At 54.8% G+C, this 22,459-nt stretch overlaps 2 protein-coding genes across 15 annotated transcripts in view; both read right to left on the reverse strand.

Annotated features, from left to right (window-relative positions):
• CHD4 (chromodomain helicase DNA binding protein 4) overlaps window positions 1–1,916 on the reverse strand; it is a 35,848-nt gene extending 33,932 nt beyond the window's left edge. For 6 of the 12 annotated variants that reach the window (XM_082349757.1, XM_082349764.1, XM_082349763.1 and 3 more), the window contains exons 1-2: window positions 1,771–1,914; window positions 759–936 (exon numbers count right to left, since the gene is read on the reverse strand). In XM_082349757.1, coding sequence (XP_082205883.1) covers window positions 759–858 — 100 coding nt within the window. In that variant the 5' untranslated portion in view covers window positions 859–936; window positions 1,771–1,914. Of the gene's footprint in view, window positions 1–758; window positions 937–1,770 lie in introns of all 12 variants that reach the window. The other 6 variants (XM_082349765.1, XM_082349762.1, XM_082349760.1 and 3 more) reach the window with 3 other exon arrangements.
• A 6,216-nt stretch (window positions 1,917–8,132) lies between these two features.
• LPAR5 (lysophosphatidic acid receptor 5) lies at window positions 8,133–21,765 on the reverse strand. 3 transcript variants are annotated; one of them, XR_014233188.1, is made up of 4 exons: window positions 21,408–21,765; window positions 19,490–20,462; window positions 11,351–14,114; window positions 8,133–9,067 (listed from the first exon to the last, which is right to left on the reverse strand). XR_014233188.1 is itself a non-coding variant. In XM_082349831.1 (3 exons), exon 3 carries the CDS (start codon window positions 13,891–13,893, stop codon window positions 12,790–12,792), a length of 1,104 nt encoding a protein of 367 aa, XP_082205957.1. In that variant the 5' UTR covers window positions 13,894–14,114; window positions 19,490–20,462; window positions 21,408–21,765; the 3' UTR covers window positions 10,489–12,789. The 3 variants fall into 3 exon arrangements, 1 of the variants encoding a protein (XP_082205957.1); XR_014233189.1 differs by lacking the exons at window positions 19,490–20,462; window positions 21,408–21,765 and adding an exon at window positions 15,557–19,478; XM_082349831.1 differs by lacking the exon at window positions 8,133–9,067 and having other exon boundaries at window positions 10,489–14,114.
• Between the last annotated feature and the right edge of the window lie 694 nt (window positions 21,766–22,459).

Consider the following 22,459-nt stretch of genomic DNA (forward strand, 5'->3'; position numbering starts at 1 on the left):
ACACAAACACTTCACACCACCAGCCCAAACCCCAGGCTACCTGCACAGGGCAGAAGCCTCCTGGGAAAAAAGCCAGGATTAAGTCCACTTGCCAGGGGAAGAGGGGTGCCCAGGGTGTCACCTTCCTTCTTTTTGCTCCTCCTAGTATATCCTGCAGGCTATGACATCCTACCCCTAGCCCCACTCAACATTCCAGCAATCTGCCTGACTAAATGCGCTCTAGATCCCAGCTGAGGAGCGCAATTCAAACTTCACACGGTTGAAACTGCACAGAAAGCCGGTAACTGATCAGAAGCTAAAAATAATCAGAGAGTAACCCGCACTCCCTCTTTCCTCTCCACAGCAGCAGCTACAGGATCCTACTAGCAGAGATGCCCGGCTGGTCTCCTCCAACCGCAATCCTCAACCCCACCGCCGCCGCCGCCGCCGCGCCGCCTCCAGGGGTCCCAGCTACCTGCATTCCTCCTGGGACCCACGCCAGGCAAAGCCTGCCAGCCCGGAGAGCTCCCTCAACCGGGATCTGCACAGCATTCCCGAAGACAGTGCAGCAAGCTTGCATCGCGGTCCGCGGAGCCCAGAAGGCACATGGCTTCCAGCCCCCTCGCACAACAGCTCCGCAGAAGGGAACCACTCCCTTCGGATGCCCTCCACCTCCGACTGCACAGAGAAAGCCCAGAAACTCAACCCTGCCGCACCAGAGTCGCCAGGGAGGGCCCAGATGGCTCCTTCCTGCCCGCGGCCCTTGGGGAAGCTGTTACCTGGGTGGGGAGGGGGCAAGCTGTTGTTCAAAAGTGCATCCATATCCTCCTCCTCGCTGCCCGCTGAGCAGGGGGACGGGGAGCCCAGGCCCGACGCCATCCCCTTCCGCTCCTGGCCAGGGAATTGGCCCAGCTGCTCCTGCCTGCGGCCTGGGGCCCTCGACACTGGCCCGAGTCACTGTGCGGGGGAGGGGGGAGAGAAAGAGAACAGTCAGTGACGCGCACGGCCCCCTCCCCCACCCCGCCGCGCTTTCCGCCCACCCCCGGCCGCCCCACAGCCACCCGAGCAGGGCACCCGAACCACTCAGGCTGAACTTTAGTTCCACGCTCCCGGGGGCAGCCCGGAAGCCGGTTCCCCGGCTGGAGCCCCCCAGACGAGAGGGAGCGGCGCCCCCGAGGGCAGGCCGGTGCCGGCGTGGGGAGGGGAGAAGCCGCTGGACGGAGCCAGGCGTGACGGGGAAAGGGGTCCGAGTGGCCGCGGCGCGGGGGGGCCGAGGGAGGCGGCCGGCGGCGAGGCGCTCGGGGACACAAGGTCACTGGGGGGTGGGGGGGCGCCTCCCTGCGCCTGGGGAGGGGCCAATCCCCAGACAGGGTAGCTCTCCAAAGGCTGTCCTCTGGGACAACTCGGGTTCTCCGGAGGAGCCGCGGGGACGAGGGGGCGTGGAGGCTCGGCGCTCCAGGGGGCTGGAGGCAGGGGCGTGGGGGGCCGGAGCTCCCACCGGGCAGGGGGCCGGGCCACGTGTCCCGGGGGGCAAGTGAGCAAAGGGCGAGGGGGGCGCCGGGCATTGTGGGAGGCCAAGCCCGAGGTGGGAGTCGCGGGGAGCGAGACTCGGGCCGGACGAGGGCGGGGGCTGGGCGCCCTGCAGGAAAGGGAGAGGCAGGGTCGGCTCCCCGGGCAGGGGGCGGTCCGCGGGTCCGGGGACGCCCGAGGGGCGGCTGGGTGGAGGGAGGATCCTCGGGGCCGGTCGGGCTGAGAGGGGTTGTCTCTCTGGGAACCCCGCGTTCTCCTCACCCCAGAGCCGCCGCAGGTCGCGCTGGGTCCGGCCCGGTGTCACTCCCGCTCCGGCTCCTCCTCGCCGCGGCCGAAGGGGGGAAAATGGCTCCGGCTCCAGCGTCGCCTCTTAAAGGGCCCGAAACACCGGCCGGGAAATCCCACCGCACAGGCCCCGCCCCCCCACGGACAGCCCATAATAACCTCAACCAACTCCAACCCCCCCTCCACTACCGCCACCCTCCTCCCTAGGTCTCCCGGGCAACCCCCGCCCCCTCGTCGCTCCGGCAACCATTGACCACGCCCCCTCGAGCGCGCGCGCGCGTGTCACCCGGGCAACCACCCACCCCCTGGCCATCCCATAATACACACGGACACCACCACCACCACCACCACCACCACCACCACCACCACCGCCACCACCCCCACGCACACACCATACACATATATGCCAGGGCTGTTGACATCTCATGATATTGCCGACCTTTTGCAACTAACCCTTTACCCCCCCCCCAGACATCCCATAATAGCCATCCTTTGCCAACTTCTTCACTCTTGGCCCTAATGCTAACATCCCATAATAATTCGTCACCTCTCCCTCCCCATGGCCATCCCATAATAAGCTCTCCTCCCAGCCATTCAGCCTCGCATCCCATAATACTCAATCCCCATCCCCCACATACATCCCATAATAACCACTCTTCATCCACCCCCAGTTTGATATCCCATAATAGGCAGAAACTCACCACCCCCCCCACAACGGACACTTTGGCCTCCTCCCACACACATCCCGTAATAATGTCTCCCACCTTCTATACTGACATCCCATAATAACCAACCCCCTGGCGCTGCCCTCGGCCCCTGCAGACTAGATCCTCACAACAGGACCCCCAAGCTTCACACATTCATTCAAGTCCACAGCCCGTAATAACCACTCCTCCCCTATCAAAGAGATATCCCATAATGATCAAGAGCCCTACTGTCACCCCACGGAGGGAAAACTAATCTCCTTTCCTCTAACACTGGAAAGATATCCCATAATTTTACTCCCCCACCCACACCCTGACATCCCATAATAATTGCAAAGAACCCGTGGTCAACCAGACATACCGTAATACTCCCAGCACAACCCAGAGTCACATCCCATAATGCTTCATCTCCACTCCACCACCCCTCTACCTTTCCAGCCAGGCATCCCATAATATTCATACTCGTACCTCCCCTGTCTCCAAGGCTGTCAGTCTATTCTAACACCCACACCAGCGAGGATGAAACAGGCTACCCACATTGCCCTCTCCCCCACCCCAACTTGTACACACCTTCAACCCTTAATGAGCCAAAGCAGTGTCCTGGCACAAAGCCTCTTGATGTCTAAGATGGACCCTAGCTTCCCTCATCTATCATTTCCAGACACGCAGGAACTGAGAGTCAACCTAGGGCCCCACCCAATCCCACCAAAATCCAGGTGTTCTCCAGACACTTACCTCCAGTTGAGTTTTGAGTAAGACCAACCAAATACCGTACTGGCCAGATGAGCCATTCACATAAAGTTTAGTTCACCCCAAAGCATCCCATAATAATTACAAACTCCCACTAAAGATTATTTCTCAACATTCCAGCAGTCCTCTTCCCACACCGCCTCCCCAGGTCAAGTGGTCTATTCTCACCCCTAGGCCATTCCTGTGGATGGACATCCCACCATGGTGTGAACTGAGGATCCCGCTATATGCACACAAAGATCCAAGAACTGCTCTCTCTCTGCTCACTGCTACTCATGCTTACGCAACAGATGTTGACGGAGTACCTAGCAAGGCACAAAGCTGGGCACCATGGGGAGTGCCTCCCTTCAAGAAGCATAAACAACCAAACTCCAAGATGAGACAGAATGTCTGGTGTCAATGGAAAACTGAGTGCTATTTCCTAATTTCCTGTTACAGAGAATAAAACAAATCCCAGCTGATCTCAGGAGAGATCAGATCCCAGTAGAAGTTCTCAGCGGTCCTTCTAGAGCCCGGAAGGTATTTCAAAAGGATTTGAAATATATAGATGGATGGTCAAGATAATCTCCTATCTGCTCCCTACATACTAAGGGATTTTGATTGAAAAGCAATGTTCATCCGTCCAGCGTTTCTAATACTGAAATCCTATAATATCATCATGTCCTTCCTTCTTGAGAGACTCATCAACATGCCAGATTGTCATCCTCATGCTTGAACACCAAGTTCTGCTTACCCTCAATGCCCCATGTTTCTTATTTATATACTTTTTCATTTTATATCCTGAAATCTCATAATACTTCCAACTGCCCCCATCCTCATCTTGTTGAGGTCCCATTCTCCACCCAAAAAAACCCTCATCTTTGTATAACGTTCACCGTCTTCCCCTCCTGTGTACAAGTCAACATCCCAGAATGCCTTCTTCATTTATTATGCCACAAGGTAGCCTCCCAACACATACCATCCCCTTCCCTAACTGCACCTACCCTGCAGCTACACTGGGGACCCAGCCCAAGAAATTCAGAGAGCCCAATCTTAAAATCTTTTGGCCCTAAGAGAACCTAAGTCTATAGCCTGTCACTTTTCCCTCTTCCTGATCCCCAGAGAACCAGAACCTGGGTGAAAACCAATATCCCAGCGCCACTTCCTTGCTGCCACTGCTCCAGACCCCAAAGTCAGATAATATCTTCCTCTGCTTTTCACACAAGTCCAAGACCCTTGGTGGTAGGACAGGTTGAAGAGAAACCGGAACTTCCTCCTAGGAGAGGCCCTTCCTGACCAGAAGTGAGTGGGACGAACCTCACATCATCTCTGCATTGCCCTTCTAATCTCACTTCCCTAGAGAAAGGGCCTGGCCAGATGACTCTCCCTCCTCTGGGAACCTCAGGACTGGAGAACTGGCGAGGAGAGATGAATTCAGGAGAGGCAAGAGCTTGCTTCGGGAAATCACTATCCCTCTGCTTCCAAGGAGACCACCAGTGATGCTGATAAGGCTTTCCCCCAGCTCCCACCTGACTTAGCTCCCGGGACCACCCTTTTGGCATATCCATTGTGGCACACAGGCTGTTTCCCCCATTCTGCAAGGCTGCCTAGTCTTCTCATTAAATTCTCTTGACATCAAGATCGGGCCCCATTCATTTGTGCAAACCCTCCCCCATGCTTATTCTGAGTACTAAGAGGAAAACTGTACTCCTTACTTGGGGGAGAGGAGGCAGCTCTTTCATTAAGATACCATAATGTGGGTAGACCTCCTTTCAAGAAGTTTCTCGTTCGTGTATGAACTGCCAGGTACTCAGTACGACCTCCTCCTTCCCCATTCCTCTAGGGGATCCAGCCTGCCTCCAGGGCTCAAATTCCCTTCTGTAATGTCTCCATCTGCCCCATACCCTCTCCTTCCCATATATATACCACGTTACTACAGTGACTCATAATATAAACCAGGAAGAGAGTTTTGTAACTGGGTAGTCACAGCCTCTTGCCTGTGATTACAAACATGGTCCCTTTTGTCCACCACAGCCCCTCTGCCCCATCCCTGCAGGTTGTACCCACTTATACCCTGGCTCCTCTCACTCCCCACCTCTCCATGTTACCACCACAAGGGGAAGGTTAAAGTCCCTTCCTCTCTTCTTGAGTTCCAGAGGGCTAGGATGTGTGTGTTTGTGTTTTGCTTTTGTGGTCCTTACGCTTCTGTGCTTTGCCTCCATACCCTAGCCCCATGCTACCCTCCCAGATAAATTATAAATAAACCACCAGCATGATTGGCCCACAGAGACTAAGGGTGGGATAATCTCCTGATTAATGCACCCAGGGGGACAGCCTCTCTAGCTGGTTACCTTAGAGTTCTGCTTCCGTCCCATGGTACAGAAGAACCTGGAATAACAGAGTGGGCTGTCCGTGGAGTTTTCAGCACATGCTCTATAGCTCTTCTCTCTACATCTCTGTTCTGTGAGTCCCAGAAACTCTGCTCATAAGACGTCTAAGGGGCTAGGGTTCTCCTGCTCTGTCAGAAAAGGGGGTTTGGGAAGGCAACATAGGACAGAAAAGCCACAGTGACAGTGCACCCTGATAGCTAGACAGGATGCAGATGGCGCAGGACTGGGGGGCACCACCCAGGCGTGTGTCCTGCAGGAGCCAACACAGTCTCAGCTCCTTGGGTGTGACTACAAGGAGGCAGAGCTCCCCTGGCCTGACCCCTACCTGAGCTACAGTCCCAAGGCTCAAACCCAGGAAGGCAGGGAGGGAGGGGAGTACTTGGTGCTGTGGTCACCCAGGAGCACTTACTCCCTCGTGTGTCACACAGCCAGAACCCAGGCCTCCTCACTGCATGCCTGGACTCAGCGACCCTGTAGCTCACAAGCTGTTTAGGGACCCAGGTGTCCAGGGCTCAGATCCGGCTAGCTCTAGCCTGCCCCCGGGGGCCTCTTCAAACAGCTGTCACTGAAGAACCTCTCCAGCCAGTCACTCTTGCCAGGCCTCAGGTCTGGCTCCAGGGCTCACCCCACCCTCCCCAGCTTCTTCCCTCCCTCTTCCTTCCTTTCCTTCCCCATCCCCCTTCCCCAGAGCTTCACCTACCCAGGACAGCCCCACCCAGCTGTGCTGGGCACATCCCATAATAATCCTTCTCCTTGCTAGCCCCCACCCCCCCCCAAAAAAGAGAGGCGGCCATCCCATAATAGCCACCCACAAGAGACATTCCGCGGTGACCGCCCCCTCCCTGCAGAGCTGCCGGGAGCAGCCATCCCATAATAACTGGCCGCCTGTTTTACTGGTTACGGCTGTGGAGGGAGCTGGAGAGGAAATGGAGGGGAGGGGGAAGGGGAGGAGGATCAAGGGCCCCCACTTTGGGGAAGGGAGGGAGAAGGGGACGGAGAGTGACCCACGGGGATGGGGAGCCAAGGGGACGCCGGGCAGGTGGGAGGTGTGGCCCACTGGCCACCACATCCCCGCTTTGGGACCTTCTCCCCATCCCCAGGGGCTTCCTTTCCCCCTCAGCACCCGCGAAGTGGCTACTAATTAGGCGGGATGCCTAGGATGGGCTGAGGTGCCCACAGAGCGAGTGGGGGGGAGTGGATTTCAGGTGTTCTCCTTGGGCCATTTGTGAAAGAAGGCAGACCTCAGAGAGGATGGCAAGAGAGTAAGGGGTCGGGGGGGGGAGGGGGGGCAGTTGGGGAAGAGCGCCTCAGGCCCTCCCCATTCTGCACCACCATCCCATAATAATCCCCCAGCCCCTCTCCCCCTCCCACACACGACATCCCATAATATCTTCTGGAGAAGCAGTCCCCGCAGTAGGTACAAAGAGCTATCCCATAATATGCTCCCCCACCCCCACTCGCCACCCCCCCAACTTGGCCCCCCCCTCGGTCACATGCAGCCGGTGCCATCCCCCGCTGCTCCCCCCTCTGGCCACTGAAGGCCTTGCCAGCCCATAATACTCTTGCCTCTGGTCGCAGGAGGCCTCCAGCCCATAATATTCCCTTCCACCACCACCCCCCCTTCCCGCCCCGCACCCCTTCCTCCCGCCTCCAGTTGGAACCGGGCCTCACCAGCCCATAATATTCCCCTGTCTCCTAAGGCTGTTCCAGCCCATAATACTCCCCCTGTCTCCTAAGGCCTCTCCATCCCATAATACTGCCAGACGCCTGACCTGTGGGCCAAACCCCAGCCCGTTCCACACATCGAGGCTGTGTCAGCGCCGCCGGTCTCCCTGCCTGTCCCTCCCTCCTCCCTCCCCAGCGCTCTCCCTCCCAGGCTGTCTCCCGCCCTCCGGCCCTGGGCCCCTCTCCCAGCCCCACCCTGTGCCTGCCTGGGCCCTCACTTCCCCTCCAGCCTCCTCTTTTGCCCTTTCTCCCTGGCTTGGTTCTTCATCCCATGCCCCCTCTCCTCTCCCTTTCAGGCACTTTCCCACCCACTCTTCTGTCTGTGGGGTGGACAGCAAGGCCGGTGGGGAGAGAGTGCCCCCAGAGGGCGACAGGCCAGTCACTGCCCCTGCCTCCTTGACCAAGCACCATGGCAGCTGGCCCAGCCTGCCTCGCTCACCCATCCCCGGCCCTGGTTCTGATTGCTGGCAGAATCCTGTCTGGGTGAGGATTCACCTGGAACCCTTGCTGTCTTCCAGAAACACTCCCGCTGAGCATCACAAGCAGACTTTACCAACAGCATCTTCTCCCCATACCCTGGTTGGAAAGAGAGATCCACCTTCTGGGGTGTCTCTCAGGTGCCTTTCAAAGGTGACCTCATTGACCCTCACTACAGCCCAATAAGTAGATATTATGATCCCCATTTCACAGAAGAGAAAACGGAGGCTCAGAGAGGTTAAATAGCTTCTAAGGTCACATTGCCAAGAAGTGACAGAGCTGAAATTAGTACCCAGGTTTGTTTGATTGCGAAGTTATGAGAGCCTTCGGGATTCCCCAAGCCCCTGGGAGAAACTTCACTTTTCAGTGTTTTCAGGGCTCCTCTGGAAAAGATAGCATGGTGACAGTTCCCCAGCCTCCCTTGTCTCCAGGGTCTCCTGAAAGAAGGGAGAAGGAAGGCTCCATGTGAGATTAACCTCCCCCTCCCCATTTCTTCTAGGGGACCCCAAGTGGCAACCCCACAGGGATTTCCCTCAGGATGGTCCAGGGCTAACAAGCATCTCTTCCCTTTTAGGATCCCTTACCTTTGCCTTGGTTCTCCTGAATTTGTTTTATCTCAAGACCAGTGATTGTTCATCTTCCCCCAACTACTCTCACTGCATGGAGGGACCGTTCTACAGAGGAGACAGACTTTGAGGAGAACCAAGGGGAAGTGTCCTCTTCAGTTTAGTTGGTGGACAATCAGGAGTGCTGTCTTGGAGATGTTGAGTACATCCCAGCTGGGGGAGGGGAGTCATGGCCAAGTGCCTGAAGGCTGAGCCATCCTGCCTTGGGTGCCACCCATGAGCCACTCCCTTCTGAGCCCTCGATGCGGTGTGTTTTAGGACCCACCACCGTTGGAACGATGAGTGAACTCAGTTCTCAGCGCTCACACAGCCACACCAGGAAGGGGCAGGTATGCTGTAGGGTGCGTGGGTTAGGAGTGGGGAGGAAAAACTGCACGAGGTGGGCAGAGATGACACAGTAGACTCAAGGTGAGAGAGTGGTGGCCTACATGAGGAGGGAAGGAGAGGAAAGGAAACCAGGGAGCGGTGGGTGTAAGGGAACCAGGGATGAGAAGGTGGGCAGTAAAGGAAGGGGAGATACTGTAGGGTGTCCTGCAAAGAGTAGGAGTTCCGGAGTCTAACAGATGCTGTGCCACTTCCTGCTTGTGTGACCTTAGACCTCAGCTTCTCCGGGGCATTTCATCTGTAAAATAGAGATAATCATCATTCCTAACTCAGAAGGTTATTATAATAATGAAATAAAATAATTCATTTTAAGCACTGAATTGAGGTCTTGGCATAGCAAGTATTTTTACAACTTGTTAACGCTCTTCTTCCAGCATCTAAGATTTTATCCTTTTCCTCCTTTGGATTTTCCTAAGCCTCAAAGGGGTAAGTAACTCCAGAACACAGGGGTGAGGGCTCTGGATTTCCCACACCTCACCCCCGTCATACTGGCCACCCAGTAGTTGGGGGATCCTGTGAAAATGGCAGGCAGTGGTTACAGGCTTCCTTAAACTTCCTGTTAGTGTTAGCTTCTGTTCATTCCTCCTCTGCCTGCAACATCTCCTGAATCTATTCTTTTTTTTTAAAAAAAATTTATTTATTTATTTGGTTACATGGGGTCTTAGTTGTGGCAGGCAGGCTCCTTAGTTGCAGCACATGGGCTCCTCAGTTGTGGCACGCAAACTCTTAGTTGCGGCATGCATGTGGGATCTAGTTCCCTGAGCAGGGATCGAACCCGGGCTCCCAGCATTGAGAGCGCAGAGTCTTATCCACTGTGCCACCAGGGAAGTCCCCTCCTGAATCTATTCTTGCCTCTCTGTTCTCAGGATGGAAACCCTGTGGATACACTGAATGTGGGGAAACAGTCCACCAGAGCTTAAACAGAGGAGATTCCACACTGGAGAAAGCTCATTTCCATCTGCCTCCACAGGCCGCGAGCACACTTATCCTAGACCAGCTCCCTCATCAGTCTTTCTTTCCCCTTAGACTCTCCCCACCTCATTTCCCTACAGCTTATCCCACCCAGTGTGTCAGGGTGGGCAAAATCTCACTCAAGAACCTCCAGAGGGGCTTCCCTGGTGGCGCAGTCGTTAAGAATCCGCCTGCCAATGCAGGGGACACGGGTTTGAGCCCTGGTCCGGGAAGATCCCACATGCCGCGGAGCAAGTAAGCCCCTGCAACACAGCTACTGAGCCCGCGTGCCACAACTACTGAAGCCCGCACACCTAGAGCCCGTGCTCCGCAACGAGAGAAACCACCACAATGAGAAGCCCGTGCACCGCAACGAAAAGTGGCCCCCGCTCGCCGCAACTAGAGAAAGCCTGCACGCAGCAATGAAGACCCAGTGCAGCCAAAAATAAGAAATAAAATAAATATATTTTTAAAAAAAAGAACCTCCAGAGGCTGCCCACTGCCCACCAAATTAATGGCCAGCGCCTTACCTTGCATTCTTTCATCTTCCATCTTGAATGATAATTATTGTTGACTTGTTCTGTGGTCCCCACTAAATAGTAAGCTACTTCACAGCAAGATTCAACTGTTCATTACAGCAGTAATTAACACAACATTGTAATTCAACTATACTTCAATAAAAAATAAATTAAAAAATAGATTCAACTGTTCATCATTCAACAAATATTTATTAAGTACTTCTTTTACGCCAGGCGCTGTTCTAGATGCTGGGGATACATCAGAGAACAGACCAAGCAAAAATCCCTGCCCCCAGGGAGCTTATATTCTACTTGGGGGGTGAGGGGGGGGACAGAAAATAAACTATAAAAGTTATAATAAATAAATAAGTAAATTATATAGTATGTTAGAAGAAACTTGCTATGTGAGTTTTAATTACTTTGGAATTCATTCACATTATCTTCATATAAAAATACTCAAGTAATTTTTAAAAATTGTATTCTGTTCAGTTTGGATAGGGCAAAGCCCTGAGACTTTGGACGGTGATGACGTTTGGTGCCCCCAGGGCTGGAAGGGCACGGGTCCTGAACCCTAAGGATGGAGCAAGATGGAGCAGGTGCTAACCATCAAACCCCCTCTAGAGCAGCGGGAGGTGAGGGCTCTAACCGGCCAGGTGGAGGAAAGCCCGACTTCACGGCTACCACTGAGGAATCTGGGTCAGTTCTCCGGTTTGGCCACCAGGGGTCGTTTTACCCTTGTAAATCACCATCTGGAGCGATCACGTAAAGACACACAAAAGGCTTAGCCCGAACTAAAACACACAGAGACACACCCGGGAAAACTCTGACACTGTCTCACACACACACGCACATACACAGAAATATACAGCATTGAGAGACATAGGGACAGAAATGCATGCAGGACATGTGCATAGCACCAACTCCCTCACGAATCTCACTAATGTCAGGGTCTCCAGATGTCATAGTGCCAACTCCGCCATTCCTCCCAGCCCCGACTCCGCTAAAGAGGGAAAACAGTAGGTGGCCTGTAAACCAGACTTCCATTTCCTTACCTCCAGCTTGCCCAGAGCAGTCAGCCTACTCCTGTCCTCCCGTCCATCGCACTCTTAACTTTCCCATAAACTTCTTGCCTGGCTCTGGCACAGTTCCCTTTTCCCTGCCCAGAGAAGCCCTCCACCTCCTCCAGAGTATTTGTGCAACTAGTTCCAGCCCCACCTCCCGCTGCAGCTCCAGGAAGCTCCAGGTAGTGTTCACTGGGTGTGCAGCTCCTACCCGCCCGCCCCTCCAGAAAACCCCAAGCCTTACGGACTCAATTAGCAACTGATTTGCTGAGCATTGCCCCCTCCTTGCAGCGGTAAAAACAATGTACATAATGGCCTGGGAAGACTTTACACACGACTCTAATACTTCAGTACAGGTATGGCTCTCCAAGTGTGATCTGGGGATGGATTCTTTGAGGAAGTCCACGAGATCAAAACCGTTTTCATAATACTACTACTAAGATGTCATTTGTCCTTTTCACTCCTTGTCTCACGAGTAGAAGGTGGAGTTTTCCAGAGTCTTCATGAAGTGTGATGACACTTGCTCTCATAGCTATTGGAATGTGTGCTTGGGTATTTCTGTTTTAAAAAACTTACTATTTTTGATTTCTAATATGGTCAGGTATCAAAAGAACAAAGCATAAGCAAACTCTCTTTGGAATTCTCCATTTTTAAGAGTATAAAAGGGTCTGAGACCCCAAAATTGGAGAACTACTACTTTAGTACAGAGAATGTTCTCCTTATTCTAGATGAAGCAGCAGAGACGCACACACACGGTGGGGGGGGGGGTCGTGGATTTAGGATCTAGAATGGAGGAGCTTTTGAAAGGGTGGGTGAGGTGGAAGGGGAAGGCAGGACCTAGAAAGGGGAACAGTGACCAGGAACTTGGAGGAAAACCCCCTCTGCCCCCACCCACCCACGCTGGGCGTCAGATCTAAATTGTTAAAAGTCACTAGACAAGAAGGAAACCAATTCAGCCGGCATCCAATACGCTTTTGCACTACGCCTCGGTGCTGGGCAGGCAGAGACCAGGTGGAAAGGGGAGTGGGTGGCGTCCATGGCCCGAAGACTGCTGTGGCCGGTGTAAAGGCAGGACACCCATCTTCTGCTCCAGCTACCAGCTATGGCCGTGTTTCCTGCCCCGCCAAGGGCATTTCATCCAGTCTCCCGCCTCTGCACGGGCAGGCTCACAGCAGCACTTCGTAGGTACTAAGGAAGGGGTCCTTATGCGCTCGCCATCACCACCTAGTTAAAGACATTTGCAGCCGCGCTCTTCCTTCCCCGTGCCCCTGCCCCCCTACACTTTGTTCCCTTCTGCATCTGTGAGCTGGAGCTGCCGCTCAGAAGCCCAAATGCCCAACCCACAGCCCTCCTGTGCACCCCCTGCGTGTCTGCGAGTGCGAGAGGCGCGGGGGTGGGGTGAGGGGACCGCGCTCTGGCACGACGTGCGTTCAGAGGGACGAGTCCTCGGGGCACCGGGTGAAGGAGCCCCGGGGGTCGGAGGGCCGGAGCAGCCCCTGGCTGGCGGCGGCCGGCACGGTGGCGTGGGAGGTCTCAGCGGGCGGCTCGGCGGGTGCCCCCCGAGACCCTTTGGTGGCCGAGGTCCTGGCCCGGAGCGGAGCGCTCAGGCCGCGCAGGGTGTTGCGGAAACCCTCGGCGCTGTAGTAGTACACCAGCGGGTCGAGCACGCAGTTGGCGCCGGCCAGCAGCACCATGACCATCAGCACCCCGCGCACCTGGTTGCGCGCCGCCGGGCTGGCCAGCACCACGTGGCCGCGCAGAAGCCCGTACACGGCCAGCGTGGCGTTGTAGGGCACGAAGCACAGCAGGAAGATGACCAGGCTGGCCAGCAGGAGGCGCACCGTCTTCCGCCGCTGCTGGCTCCGCGTGGCGTAGGGCCGCGCCAGGGTGCAGAAGACGCGGACCGAAGAGTAGACCACGGCTGCCAGGGGCAGCAGGAATCCGAGCGCCTCGGCCAGCAGCAGGAGCGGCAGCAGCCTTGCCTTCCACAGCTCGTCGCTGAAGTTCTCGAAGCACAGGTGCACCCGGCGGCCGTCGCGCGTGCAGGTCGAGGGCCGGTGCACCAGGACGGTGGGCACGGCGAACAGCAGGATGAGCGCCCACACGCCCAGGCAGAGCAGCCGCGCCACGCGGGGCCGCCGCAGGTGGCGCAGCCGCAGCGGGTGCACGATAGCGGCGTAGCGGTCCACGTTGATGAGGGTCAGGAAGATGCAGCTGCCGTACATGTTCATCTGGAAGACGGCGCCCGCCAGCTGGCACAGGAGGTCCGAGAAGGGCCAGTAGTGCTGCGCATAGTAGGAGAGGCGCAAGGGCAGCGAGAGGCTGAAGAGGAGGTCGCTGGCCGCCAGGTTGCACATGTACACGCTCACCACCGAGTGCACGCGCAGCGCGCGCAGGAAGACCCAGAGGGCCAGCGCGTTGAGGGGGAGCCCTGCAGCCAGCACCAGGCTGTAGACCACCAAGTGCAGGTGGTGGATGGGCTGGTGGTCCGGGCACCTGAGATCAGAGTCGTTGGCCGAGGAGTTGGCCAGCATCGTGCCCAAGGGCGAGGAGGAGCTAGGCCGGGGGCATCAGGGGGCGCACCCGCGTCCTGGCTTCGCGTTCATCTCCAGTCTCCAGGTCAGGGGCCTGGAGGCTGCACAGAGTCCCAGAGCAAGTGGGGGCCGGGCATAGGCCTGTGGGCTGTGGCTGCAGGACGGACAGCTGTGAAGGATCAGATGCCTTTGGTCAGAGCTTCATCGGCCGCAGTGGAGACCTGGCATAGGAGGGAAGCCAGAAGTCAAGACTGTGCAAGGAAGGGCTGAAGACACAAATGCCATATAGCTGAACCTGCTGGCCTCTTGGGCCTTTTCTCAGCCTCACATCTTTCCTCCACTGTCCTTCTGGCCAGAACAGCTTTCTGCAGCCCGCTCTATGGCACAGTGCTAAATGCCCAGGCTCTAGAGTCAGGCCTGCCTAGGTTTAAATCTGGGCTCTTGTCCTCAGAAAAGTGACTTAATCTCTCTGTCCCTCATTTTCCTTACCAGGAAAAAAAAAAAAAAAAAAAAGGAGAGGGGCCCCTAATTCACGAGGTCGTTAGATTCAGCGAGATGATATATTTAAAGTGCTTTGCTTACTGTTATTATCTACTAATATCTCTCCCTTGCTTCCTTTCTTTCTTCTACAAATGCTTACCAGGATTTTATTTTTTTAATTATTATTATTATTATCATTTTGGCCTCGCGGCCAAAATGCAGGATGTGGAATCTTAGTTCCCTAACCAGGGGTCTATCCTGTGCGCCCTGGAGTGGAAGCCCGGAGTCTTAACCACTGGACCACCAGGGAAGTCTGTACAAATGCTTACTGGGACTTTAGAAGGTTCCAGGCATGTTTACAGCAGTGGACAAAACAAAGGCCTTGCCCCCACCTATGCTCCCTTCCATTGAAGGGAGACATAATACAGTCCATGTAAAAAGGTATTATGTCAGGTGGTGAGAAGTACTGTGCAGCCCCTCCCCTGGCACCAGCCCGTTCCGCTGACTCCCCATTATCTAAAGAATAAAGTTCAAACTCCCAAGTACAGGACAAAATCCCAGCCTCATCTCCACGATTGCTCCTGTGTGGGCTGGGTTTGTGGTCAGAGCGACCTGGTTCAGCTGGATTGTTTGACCTCTCTCAGTTTCTTCATCTGTAAAATGGGGACAGTAATATAATGGGGGTCCCTTAGGCCAGGGGTCACCAACCCCCAGGCCACACAGCAGGAGGTGAGCAAGAGAAGCTTCATCTGTATTTACAGCCGCTCCCCATCGCTCACATTACCACCTGAGCTCTGCCTCCTGTCTGCATCTTGGTGAGTTGTATAATTACTTCATTACATATTGCAATGTAATAATAATAGAAATAAAATGCACAATAAATGTAATGCTCTTGAATCATCCCGAAACCATCCCCCCACCCCGTCCGTGGAAAAATCGTCTTCCACGAAACCGGTCCCTGGTGCCAGAAAGGTTGGGAACCGCTGCCGTAGGCTGATCGCACACACCAGCACAGTCCCTCCAGGCAGGGGACGGCCCCGTGGGTTGAACTTTTCCAGGTGCTCCCCTGGAGAGTCTGACTCGGGTCCTTCCTAGTTGGGATTCCCTGATGGGGGCAGATGATTATTTCGTCCTAAGGGCTCGAAGGGGGCCCAGAGAGGGTGGCAGTGAGACAAGGAAGTACCATGCGTGCTGATGAGGCTACTGGAGAGGGCAGACCACAGCCGCTGCTGTCCCCAGGCAAAAGCTGTCAGAGGAAGGATGTGATCAGAGGCGGAGGAGTTAGAAGACAGGACTTGGTCTTAGGATTCCACCTTCCTTAATGCCATAAGGCCACAGCAGCCATCCCTGCATTGCGACCCCCAGGCGCCATCTATTTTGTGTGTGTTGTAAAATATACATAACTTTAAAATTACCATTTTAACCATCTTTAAGAGTACAATTCAGTGACATTAAGTACAATCGCAATGTTGTGTAACCATCGCCACTATTTCCAGAACTTTTTCATCATCCCAAACAACAACTCTATACCCATTACCCAATAACTGCCCATCCTCCCTCCCTCCAGCCCCTGGCAACCTCTATTCTACTTTGTGTCTCTATGAATTTGCCTATTCTAGACACCTAATCTGAGTGGAATCATATATCTGTCCTTTTGTGTCTGGCTTATTTCACTTAGCTTAAAGTTTTCAAGGTCCGTCCATGCGGTAGTTTGTATCAGAATTACAGTCTTTTTATGGCTGAATAATATATTCCTATATATATACACCACATTTTGTTCTCCCATTCATCTGTTGATGGTTACTTGGGTCATCTTTTGACTATTGTGAATCATGCTAATGAACATGGGCGTCCATGGGCCATCTTAGGGACAGAAGTTATCCGGAGACCCTGAGCGATTATCCCAAGATACGGAGCATACTCCCTTCAAAAGGAGCCACTTAAATCCTTACATGGAACCAAGTTGTAAACATGACTATAACAAGTTTTCTAGGGTTTTTTTGTTCGTTTGTTTGTTCTCCCTCCAACCATGACTCTGACTCCAGCAGTTTAAGACTTGTAAGAAGCATAGTACAACAGTTGAAGGGAATAAGGAAACACTTTCTCTGCAAAATACCAATTTCATCAATGAAAATAATGCTAGGTGGGTCTTAAACGTGCTGAGAAGCAAGTAACGCCAGACTCTCTTCCTGAAACGTGCCCACCTCCCATGCTCCTTTGCTCCAGTCACGCCAAACTAGTGATAATTCTGCACATACCTTACATCTTCAGGGCTCTGTCTGTGCACGTGCTGTTTCTGCAACTGGGAATGCCCTTCCTCCCATTCTCCAACTGGCAAACTCAATCATTTCTCAGGACCCCGTGATGCCTTTCCTGACTCCCTCCCTTCCCACCAGGCGAGTCCCCTCACTGGAGCTTTCCCAGCACTTTGGCCACAGGTCAGCTGTTCCCACCTGTGCTATAACTGGCTGTTCTTGGTCTGCCTCTCCCGCCCACCTGGGAGCTCCTTGAGGGAGGGCCTGGGGCCTGTGACTTATTCATCTGTGTAGCCCCAGCCCTCCCTCCATAAATGTTGGGTCAGAAATAATAGCTGCCATTTACTGATCATTCACCATCTCCCAGGGTGTTTTACACGCACAAGCTCTAATCCTTCCAACAGCCCTTTGAGGTAGGAGCTTCTCCTGATTTTTACTCAAGAGCTCAGTCAGTGAGGAGTGAAGTCAGGACGCAAATCCAGGACATCCGGGCTCCAAAGTCCAAGCTGCTTCCAACAGGAGTGGGTGGGTGGGTATGAGGCTGGCTGCCACACAGAGCACCTAACTTTTATAGCTGCCTATATCAAATCTGTGCCCATAGGTGAAGCGTTTTACTTCCTCCTTTGTCCAATTGAAACATATACTTTTTAATAACCCACTTCCTTCTTTCTCCCACTTCAAACACTGGCAACACAAACTCATCTCTCTTTCGCACACACGAATATGCTCTTCCTGATGATTTCCCCTTACCTACAGAAACAGTTTGCTGCTTTGAACTCCTTAGGTCATGACATGTGTTTTTGTCCCATTTCCCCAGCCAGACAGTAGGGTCCTGGAGTGCGGACCACACCTTCTACAGCTTTCTTCCCAAGCTCACTCACACTTCAGTCTCTCTACCTAGCAGGCCCTTGTGATATTCATTGGCTGCCTTTCAGGAAATCTGCCCCCTCCCCCCATGTCCGCCCAGCCTGTAATCCTGTTATAATATTTCTTGCATCAGTCCAACCACTTCTTATCACACTCCTGACTATCCTGTCCGCACGTATAACTCAGAGAAAGGCATGTCCCTTTTGAAAGGCTCGTTTGGAAACAGCTTGCATTAAAACTTCAATAACAGTTACAGCTACAATCACGGTAACATTTTATCATTCTTAAGCATTACTTGGAGCATCCATAGCTCCTTACAACTAGGAGGCACATCCTAGACACTGAATGAGTGAATGGGTAATTATTTTCCAAGAATCCCAAGTCTTTCGTCAACAAAGTTGCAATGTTAAAGAGACCAACATATATTAGGTGAGCTGCTACTAAAACGTAGAGAGTTAGGAATCCTTCAGGAGAGTAGATGGCGATGCTCTCGCCTTACTCCAATCCAAAGCGGAGAAGCCCTTGAGTTTATTTGTCAAAAAACCACCCCTTTCCAACAGACTCACACAGAATGGCCCAAGCTGTTGAGAGCTGCCAGGCCCCTGCCCTGGTCCCCACCTGATCCGCTTGCTTCCCGAGGGCTCCCCATCAGTGGAGCTGAATGGGCACAGTGCCAGGCCAGATGGCAAAGATGGAAGAACTGCCAAAAAGGAGGCAAACAAGAAGTGGGAGGAGGGCTCTAGATGTGGGCGAGGAGTGGCCTGGCGCTCTCCTCAGCCCTGCCTTGAGCAAGAGGTCAGGTTGGGGGGCGTGGGAGACGTAAAGCAAAGAAGCAGCGGTGCCCCAGAAAAGCAGAGACACTGGGATTTCATTTCACCAGGGAGAAGGGGGACGTGGAGGCCCACGCCGGCTCAGTAACCTCAGCACGCCCAGAGGTCATGTGAGCACACCACTACACACACACACACACACATGCGCGTGCAAGGCCACACGCAGTTAAGGGTACACTGAGCGATGTGCACACAAGATCCCTAGTAACATACGAATCAACGTGTATCCACAGCCTGTAACACACGTGTGCACGCATGGAGGCACAGACAGCCGAGCCAGGGGAGGAAAGCAGACACCGTCCCCGCTTAGGGACATTATCCTTAGCCGGACAGACAGATAGGCAGCTTCAGGAGCACACGCACGCACGCAGATGTGCACAAACAGATCCCGGCCCCAAGGCGCTGAGAGGCAAAGCGAGGCCCTGGGGATGGCCCCGCCCACATCCCAGCCCCCCACACCCCGCACACGCCAGACGGTGCGCGGCCACCTTCCTCCACGCCGCTCCTCTGTCCTTCAGCTTCCCACCTGCACACCCGGGGCCCAGGTTCCTTATGTCCTCGGGGCCTCTGGGACCTGTCCCATTGCCCTCTGAGCTGGGCTGGGCACTACTCTTTGCTGAGATAAGTCAGAGGGGCAGGGCTATTTTCTGCCCTGGCAGGAAGTGAGAATGGAGGATAAAAGTGGCCAGGAGGCTAGATCATGATCTTTCCCTTCCTCTCCTCCACACAGCCGGCCCGTGGTGTCCACCCTTCTGGCGCCTGACCAGGGATGCAGAGGGGAGCGGAACAGAAAGGGATGGGTGATCTGGGACAGTGATGGGGGCAGGGAGGGGAGAGAGACACCCCGTCTCTGTACAACTTCCTCCTGTCTGCCACCCCCTCCGTGTGCTTCCTGCCCCCCTACACCCCACCTCCTCTCCTCAGGAATCCACGTCCTTCAGAAGTTTGGAAAGTGGGAATGTCAGTCCTCCTCATCCTCCTTGCCCCAGAAGACCAGCTCTGGAATAGCTCCCACCTTCTTTTAGGTGCTGGCGGCCAGGCGCCAGGGAGCGTGTCCACCCTCCACCTCCCCCGCACGGTACGCGCTCCTGCGCGTTGCTGGCTGAGCCCACTTCCTCTGCCGCTACACCCTGGCAGCCACGAGAAGATGCACCCTTTACCCACAGACATTCGTAATTGTGAAGACCTCTTAACGCCTGTAGGTTCAGACTCCCCAAACAGATCCAGACTGTGCTGAGCCTTCAGCGAAAGCTTCAGGAAGTCTAAAGGCTTCGTGAAAAGCTCCGTCCCAGGGCTGCTCTGGGTACACACGAGTCCTGCCCATCAGCTTGTCCTGGGTCTGGGGAGCCTGTGGGGTGGAGATGGTACCAGGTCACCGGGCTGAGTGGACGGCTTCCTCCTGCCCTCGGGGCCACGTTCTTCCCCCCTGCCGGGTGTCCTACCTTCTCTCCATCCTCCTTCCTCCCTGATCCAGCCTGCTCTGCTTTCTCCAGCCCAGATTCCTGCTCCAGCCTCTCCCCACCCTTCCCCACCTGAGCCTCTCTTCCTGCCTTTCCAGCACCATGCCTGGGTATTCTCATCTCATCCCTCCCGAAATGTTTTCTAGGAAAAGGCAGAAAGCAAAGGCGACCTACAGCTCCATAATTAAGTCTCCCCAGTGCATGGCTGTCACCTCCCCACCTGCAGACGTTTCTCCACCCTGCTGTCAACAGCTGAAAAAAACGGGAAACATAGTCCCAATCAAGACTCAGATGGGCTCAAGCCTCCCTCCGCAGCCCTGTGCTCTGGGTGGTCCTTGCTTTGGGACCTGGCTGGGTCCCGCTGCCTCAGAGAAACCTCCTGGAGCCTTTGGCTTCATGGCCCTCACCCTGACCTCGGGCAGCATTGAGCGTGCTCCACACGTAGCCCTCACGCCTCTGCTGCCCCCTTCCCCGCGGGCCTGGGCGTGCAAGGCTTCCGTGTTGCAGGGGTACACGCTGGGGGCATCAGACAGAGGCACAGCCGGGCCCTGGGGTCTCTGGGCGGCCAGGAGGTGAGGCTCGCGGGTCGAATAAGTTTCTGCTTCCTCCTCAAGCCTTGCTTCCATCTTCTCTTCGGCGACAACTTCAGCTTATCCTGAAGGGACTGGAGATGTGACCTGATGGGAGGCCCCTTCCCGTCAGAGAGGCCCCCATAGACCCAGGGGACAGGTGGGCAGCTGCCCTCAGTGGTGTGACGCAGAGGTATCAGAAGGCCTCACCCACCCTCCAATATCACCCCCCCAACCCCATGGTCAGTACCTGAAATTTTATCCACTTCATGACACCCATGGGCCACATTCTACCAGACTGTAGGAACATTGGAGACAGCTGGTCTAATCCTCTTTTTTTTTTCTTTTAAACTAATTTTACCAACACTTTATTTTTTATCTTTTATATGTAGATTTTTGGCCGTGCCGCACAGCATGCGGGATCTTAGTTCCCCAACCAGGGATCAAACCCGCACCTCCTGCAGTGGAAGCGCAGAGTCTTAACCACTGGACCGCCAGGGAAGTCCCTAATCTTCTTATAAAGAAAACGCACTGGGTGAAGGCAGTATCTCTCTAAGGCACCACTAGAACTCTTTGGTTAGCTGGGAGGGATAACTGTGAGAGCAGATCTGTGCCTTGAACCCGCTTGTGGAGTTTAATCAGATCAGTTCATTGTCACCAGCAGAGGTTCAGCCCTGGGGTGAGAGGGTCAGGGGTTGTCTTATCTGAGAGTGGGAAAGGGCTGGAAACCATCCCCAGAGGGTCCTCCCTCCTCAGTGGCCTGGGATCTGGGGTTCAGCATGACAGCGGGGGCCTAACGGGTGAAGGGGCAGACACAGCCCCCGGACATACAGGCCCCAGGGTACGTTGGTGCCTCAGGTCTAGGGCGCATCATCCGCTTGTCTGAGGTCTGCCTGCCTGAGGCCGTCCCTTTGAACTCTTTGTTCAGAAAGGTTTCCCAGGGCCCAGGGCCCCCTCTCACCTCCATCCCCACCCATGTCTCCCGTTTCTAAAGAAGGGGTGCTGCCCCATGTGCCCCTGTGAGGTTCAACCGCACCTGGGACGCCCCCATACCTGTGCTCGCCACTGTGGCTCAGCCGCTGCTCCAAGCCTGCTTCTGCCTGCTCTGGGCCGGGCTGGGCTGGTAGGACTTGTTCCCGGTGGGTGGGACACACGCACCTCAGCAGATCTCGGCAGATCCCAGCTCCCTGCACGCACCCAACCCCAAGCAGGGCAGGGAGAGAGAGAGAGGAGGAAGCAGTGCCCTCAGTGGCCTCCACGGACTGACCAGAGAAGAAACCCCAGCAGATCATGGCACTTAATGCAGCCCCGACTCTCCCCCACTAATGCCCCCCACCCACCCACCCACCCATGGCTCACACACTCCCTGCAGTTTCCGGGAAGCCTAACTGGCACACCCACCCACAGATGCCAGATGACTAACCCCCAGCCTCCCGCTGTCTTCGGCAGTTCCCCCTGGCTGTCTCCTTTGGGTTCCGGCAGGTGGTTTCGTTCTTGCCACGTGTGGTTTATACCTCCCTCTGTGTGGGGGGCAGCAGATGGGGAGTGGGAGCAGGGCTCAGATGACAGCCCCTAGTCTCTGAACCCTGAGCTGAGCCCCTTGTCTTCAGGATCAATAGGGCCGGGCCGGTTGTCTGTGCTCAGTACTCGAAAACAAGCTTTGAGTGGTAGGTGAAAAAGGACAGTGCGGTCGAACGAGTATGGGAGACACTAAGTCGAACAGGTTTCTCTATTTCAGGGCTTCTCAGAGCCTTCGACACGCCTTTAAAAGGTTGACTGCGTGTTGGTAATCAAAGCTGGGTGAAGGGTGCGTGGGAGTGCATTACACTATTCTCTACGTGTGCATGTTTGAGCTTTTCCATAGTAAATGTTTTCTTTTAAATGCTGTATAGTTCCCCACACATGTGTGTCCCCCGAACATGTTTTGGGAGATCCCAGGTTATTAAAGGCCGATGCTTCGAGATGCAGCTCCTCCCCACATTCAGGCCATCGGGCCCATGACCGGACGTCACAGCAAAGGTTTCCTGAGCTCCAGCCCAGTTGTTTCCTTCCTACTATGAAGAGCAAGTTCTACCCTACTGTCTGGGATTGGTCCCCCTGGACAC

Source organism: Balaenoptera borealis (genome assembly GCF_965194805.1).
Source record: "Balaenoptera borealis genome assembly, chromosome: 13".
Taxonomy (NCBI): Eukaryota; Metazoa; Chordata; class Mammalia; order Artiodactyla; family Balaenopteridae; genus Balaenoptera; species Balaenoptera borealis.

Bases quoted from the DNA above. Each gene is read 5' to 3' on its own strand.
- LPAR5 (XM_082349831.1), bottom strand. From the start codon at position 13,893: ATGCTGGCCAACTCCTCGGCCAACGACTCTGATCTCAGGTGCCCGGAC.